The sequence below is a fragment of the Beta vulgaris genome, chromosome 1 (assembly GCF_026745355.1).
Source record: "Beta vulgaris subsp. vulgaris cultivar EL10 chromosome 1, EL10.2, whole genome shotgun sequence".
Taxonomy (NCBI): domain Eukaryota; kingdom Viridiplantae; phylum Streptophyta; class Magnoliopsida; order Caryophyllales; family Amaranthaceae; genus Beta; species Beta vulgaris.
The window spans coordinates 46,078,873-46,085,014 of record NC_079202.1 but is presented as its reverse complement, the minus strand read 5'-3'; the positions used below and the strand labels follow the sequence as shown (position 1 = coordinate 46,085,014).

Below are 6,142 nucleotides of genomic sequence, written 5' to 3'. Positions count from 1 at the left end.
AACACAACAATGGAGATCTAAAATTCGCGAAAAAAAAAAGAAATTTCCAGATCTGAAATTAAGGAAGAAGATGATGAGCAAATGATAAAGTTTGGGTAAAGGTGTGCTCATTTTCTTAAATGAGTAGAAATGCTTGTTCATTTTGCTCATTTACTCATTTTACTCATTTGCTCATTTACTCATTTGCTTATTTACTCATTTGCTCATTTTGCTCATTTGCTGATTTTACTCATTTGCTGAGCATGGTACACCCAAGTCTACTATAAAGATTCTCTGTTATGGCATGCGTCACATTTAGGATAGCGATGGGTCGGGTTGGATCAAAATCAGGTTGGATTGGCGGGTTAACGGATTGATAACCCCTTGATCTAACCCAATCTGTTAACTTAAACGGATTGGAAATTACAATCCGACCCAACCTTATGATAAACGGATCAATCTTTAGGTTGACCCGTTTAAAGTTTTTCCTATTTTTTCCAGAATAAAATAAAACAACATAACTTATATTATAAAGCAACAATAGGCAGCAATTTAATTAAGTCATTACATTACCATATGCTAGATATTGCTCAAAATCAACAAAATCAACCCAACCCAACCCAACCCAACCCAACCGTCGTTTAAAACCAACCCAACCCAACCGCCGTTCAAAATCAACACATTACAAGTGCATAATAAATTATTCAACATTAACAGTGATCAGTTAGGATTTTTTACTTTTTAACTTTCTATATCCCATTTTTTTTAGTTGTGAAATGAGTTAGGATTTTTAGGTTGTTTTCATAAATGGGTTAAACGGTTAAAATCATGTCAAAATGTTCAACCTGACCCAACTCATTTAATAAAACAGGCTGGGTCAGGTGGATCCATTTAATTCAACGGGTTGAAAATTTCTACCCAATTCATTATTAACGGGTTGGGTTCGGATCGAGTTAGCGAGTTGGATAATATTTTGCCAGCTCTAGTCACACCATAGATTTGAGATCTACCCATTGCCTTAGCTAGAGTAGTAGTCTAGTAGGGTATAATATCCATATTAAGACTTTGTTCACTCCCCTTTGAATTATAATACTCCTTCCGTCCCAAAATATAATTTCCATTTCCATTTTGGGCGTCTCAAAATATAGTTCCCATTTCCATCTTTAGTTTCATATTTTTCTGTAATTTGTCTAAAAAAATCGTGTCCCATCATTTATTTGCTTCTTGAAATTTGTTTTTCCTTTGTTTATTCAACCAAAATGTTACAATTAATGCTCTTTCACCAATTATTCTCCATTCTCTCTCCTAAAATCATTTTTTCCCATACAACATTTATTTAAATAAACCAAAAAATCTTTAATATCCCTCTTAGATTCTACTTGCATAAATTACCGTGAAAAAAGGAAAATGGAAACTATATTTTGGGACGGAGGGAGTATAAAGTTAGTTAATAATAAGTTTAATAAGTTTTAAACAACAAACTCATATTCTATCAACAAAAATCGGTGTTAAGTAGGTGGGATGAATGAGGCCTTAATTATAACTAGTTATTAGGCTCGGGCTATATCCCGTGCAAGAAAAAATTTCATTTATTAATATAATACTTTATGATAATAATGCTAAATACAACTTAGTCTAGTGGTTAAGACTTTAGTATATATACTTGAGGTCTCGAGATCGAATCTTATATACTACGTAATTTCTAATTTTTTTTTTATCGTATATGGATTACATGAACTAAAACCCCCTAGAGAGAGCGCCACGTGGCATTTTTTTTATTGTACATGGATTACATGAACTAAAACTCCCAAGAGAGAGTGCCACGTGACACAGTTTCTTGTTTACGCACGCCTTTTAATATATTTATTAGTTATTAGGCCCAGGCTATGCCCCGGGTAAAAAAAAAAATCATTTATTAATGAAATGCTTTATGATAATAACACTAAATACAACTTAGTCTAGTGGTTAAGACTTTAGTATATGTACTTAAGGTCTCGGGGATCAAACCCCTATACTACGCAATTTCTAAATTTTTTATTGTACATGGATTACATGAACTAAAACTTCTTAGAAAGAGCGCCACGTGGAACAATTTCTTGTTTATGCACGCCTTTTAGGGGTCGTTTGGTTCAAAATAAGGAATGGAAAGGGAATGGAATGGGATGAAAGGATGGAATGGAAATGGAATGTGTTACTTTAGACACTTGTTTGTTTTGATGTAGGAATGGAATCATTGGCCTAATGACTCCCTTACTTTTTGTTTCCTATGGTGTGAGGAGGGTTTCAAGATGGGGGAATCAAATTTGGGCTAGTAAGGGAGTGAAAAAAATGGATAACCCAACCAAACATAAAATAAGGGAGTGTGTTACTTCAATCCGTTTCCAAGCCTAAAATATTTCCAACCAAACGGACCGTTAATATATTTGTATAGATATAGTTAGTTAATGATAAGTTTAATAAGTTTCAAACAACAAACTCAGATTCTATCAACAAAAATCAGTGTTAATTAGGTGGGATGAATGAGGCCTTAATTGTTACAACATGAAAAAAAAAAAATTAAGTTTTAAACTCAAGAACAAGCAGAGCATGGGCCATGGGGTTGTCTATAGGAACAGTATCTGAATTGTCAAACCATTGTTAATCTTTCAACAAACCAAAGAAAATAATATTTTTAACATTATCTACAAACCAATTGCATTTCTTAAAAGAATCTTCATCTTTCCCCACCCTTAGATTAGGTAATAAAGTGGGTTCCTTGATTGCCACTCCAAACTGATGTGAAGAATTCCTTAAGACTTATACATACAGATACAAACCACCTTTCCCCACCCTCCAATACTATAAACTTCATTTACAATGCCCTTCAACTTCAAGCCTTCTCTTCAATCATAATTCTACTCTCCTACCTTCACCCTCTCTTTCACTCTTTTTTTTGCATGTATACTATATATTCATTATAATACAACTGTTTCATTAACACTTACATAAAAAACCTTCAAAAATCCACAAGAAAATAATGGCAACTTACATGGTAGAATCTGACCATGGTTGTGGCTTCATTGGCGGATTATTTCAACGCCGGAGTCTAAACCTTTGCGCTCGACGATCCTCTGTCCGTTCTTTACCTTCAACTGTAAGCAACAAAGATAGTACAATAGAGAAGAAAGAACAGAGCAACTCTGCTGTTGAAACTCCAAAATGTAAACCTGAAAAAGTTGTAAGCCAAAAACAGATTACCACAACTGTTGTTAAGCCTAGTTTGGAAAGTCCAAGAGCATCAGTAGTTTCACAAAATCATAATCAAAGTAGAAGGTTATCAGATGCTGCAAGAATCTCCACTACATCATCATCTTCGTCGTCTGCAAACAGAATTCAGGAAAAACAGCTGTCGTCCAGTGATCAAAGTGATGGTGATCATCCCCTCAACAGTGGAACTCCTCGAGCTGCTACGCCGTCAGGAAACATACTGCAGTTGGCTCAAATCAATAGCTTGAGACAGAAATGTGGTGTTTCTCCTGGTAACACTATTAATATTAATAAGACTGGAGAATTTAATATGAGTACCATGGGAAATATACTGAGGAGAAGTAGTACAGATGAAACAAGGCTTCAGAATACTGCAATGTGTAAATTGGACCCTGAAGAGTTAAAATCATTGGGAAATGATAAGTATAAGCAGGGTAAATACGAGGAAGCGTTGGGGTTATATGATCAAGCAATCGCAATCGATTCAAGTGTAGCAGCTTATCGAAGTAATAAAACTGCAGCTTTGACAGCCCTTGGTAGGCTCCTAGAGGCAGTTTTCGAGTGTAAGGAAGCTGTCAGAATCGATCCTTCGTATCAACGAGCTCATCATCGTCTTGCAACTCTTTATTTTAGGTAATATTTCTTTAGAAAATTTGTCTGACTTTTAGTATATTATACTGAATTTCATACATCTTCTGAGTTTGTGACTTGGTTTCCTATGAAATTGCTATTAGATTGGGATATGCAGAGGAAGCCGTCCAACATTTTCGTCTTTCAGGAAACACAGCAAGTTTAACAGATATAACTCAAGCCAAAGCTCTTGAAGCTTGCCTTAGTAGATGTAATGAAGCTAAGGATTCTAAGAACTGGGAAACTTTGTTAAGGCAGACCGGCGATGCATTAGTTATTGGTGCCAATTCTTCCTTACAGGTGGCTTATCTGAAAAATGCATTGTATAGTCATTGTTAGTTTTTCTTTTTTCCAACAACTGATTAACATACGTTCCTGATTTCTGACAAGAAGATCTACGCGCTTCAAAGTCAAGCCTTACTGAATCTTCGCAGGAACGATGAAGCCTATGCAGCTTTTAAGAGGGCACCTTCTTTTGACATGGAATTTTACACTCGGTTATTTGGCGAAGCAAAAACCAGCTGTCTATACTTGATAAAAGCACAAGTGTATATGGCAACAGGCAGGTCAGTGAATATTTGCTTTTAAAATAGAGTAACATTACTAATTTTCTGAAGGAACATACTTTTCGAGTTATAAAGCAGCATTCAGTAAAAGAAGTTCTAATCAATCAAAATGAGTCACTGCATATGAGAAAAGTATTTGAGAATCAACAAAAGCAATCGTATATCAGTAGAAATCAGTTTGATGAGTGTAGATATTTCGATAAGGTGAAGAGAACACGACTTGAGGTAAAAAATTGCTAAAACCAAATAACTATTCTGTCTGAGATGCAGATTTGAAGATGCAATTACAGCAGCTCAGAAAGCATCACAAATGAATCCATCGGACAAGAATGCAAGGACAATGGTAATAAGAACTCGGTCTGTGGCAGTCGCAAGGCTAAAAGGAAATAAGCTGTTCAAGGAGCTCAAATTTTCAGAAGCTTGCAGCATATATAGTGAAGGACTAGAGTATGATCCTTACAACTCTGTGCTTCTATGCAATAGAGCAGCATGTCGGTCTAAGCTAGGCCGATTCGAGAAAGCTCTGGAAGATTGTACTTTAGCCCTCAGTCTACAGCCTTCTTATAGTAAGGCTAGACTAAGGCGCGCACATTGCAATGCGAAAATTGAAAGATGGGAAGCTTCCATACAAGATTATGAAATCTTGATCAGGGAAAAACCAGGGGATGAGGAAGTAGGCCGTGCATTGTTCGAGGCTCGAGTTAAACTCAAAAAACAACGCGGCGAAGATGTGAAGCATATGAAGTTTGGTTCTGATGTGGTTTTAGTATCTAGCATTGAGTGTTTCAGGCACTTGATCACCTCTCCAGGTGACTAGAATATACCCATAATTTTGATTTTTCATGATAATGAAGCATGTGTGACAATCTTTTAGCTAGATTACTAAATAATGCACCCACTTTCCAAACTTGTAGGGATGTCAGTGGTGCTGTTCTGTAGCAAGTCGAATCAGGAAAAGGCAGTGCCTCTGTTGGAACAAGTTTGTGTGCGGTTTCCATCCATCAATTTTCTTAAGGTAAGTTGACCGTAGCATCTCACATAGAGTTTGGCTACTTGGCGAAGTTATAGTTAGCTAAACATTTGTTTCATGAGTCCAGAGGGGCATTTTTGTAAATGCACCTAATGACCGAATTTGAAAATCGCTCACACTTAATTTGACATTTAGTTAACTAAAATTTAGCTATGTAGAGATTTTCTTAAACATGTAGTAATTCATATGGCATAGGCTAAAAGATATCATGAAGAACAAACACATGCTTTGAAAGAATGTAATGTGATTAATATTTCTATGCTAGCTTCAGCCGTACATGATAAGGTAGCCAATTAGTACTATGTCTATGTGCATGGAACTTAGACAAGTCTGTTCTCTATAAATTGTGAGTCAACGCCATGCCATGTAACATACTCAATCCTGCATTTAAAGCAACCAACTTGTGTCTATGTCACATTGTCCAAAATTCACAAAGAACAAAATATTGAATAGCTAAAGGTAAATTTACCTTATTTATATTTTGGCTCTTTGCTTAATAATATCCTCTACCTTCACTATAGATAAAGGTAAATAATGGGACAACCGAATAGTTCAAATCGATTACACTTCTTATTACTTCCTTTTGTGTCATATTCGAACTGTATTACTAATGAGTCAATCACTTTAGTTTAGGTCAATTGGTATTAGGTAGTACTTAAAATTAATCATCCTCTTGTTTTAGGTTATTCGT

General features: G+C 35.6%; 1 protein-coding gene across 1 annotated transcript in view; it reads left to right on the top strand.

The window, feature by feature from the left end:
• Positions 1-2,672: 2,672 nt before the first annotated feature.
• The window catches only part of LOC104892569 (TPR repeat-containing thioredoxin TTL1), a 4,408-nt gene continuing 938 nt past the window's right edge, over positions 2,673-6,142 (top strand). The window contains exons 1-5 of the mRNA XM_010678535.3: positions 2,673-3,858; positions 3,960-4,155; positions 4,249-4,421; positions 4,692-5,230; positions 5,336-5,436. Of these exons, the coding sequence (XP_010676837.2) occupies positions 2,996-3,858; positions 3,960-4,155; positions 4,249-4,421; positions 4,692-5,230; positions 5,336-5,436 (1,872 nt within the window). The 5' untranslated portion in view covers positions 2,673-2,995. The remainder of the gene's footprint in view (positions 3,859-3,959; positions 4,156-4,248; positions 4,422-4,691; positions 5,231-5,335; positions 5,437-6,142) is intronic.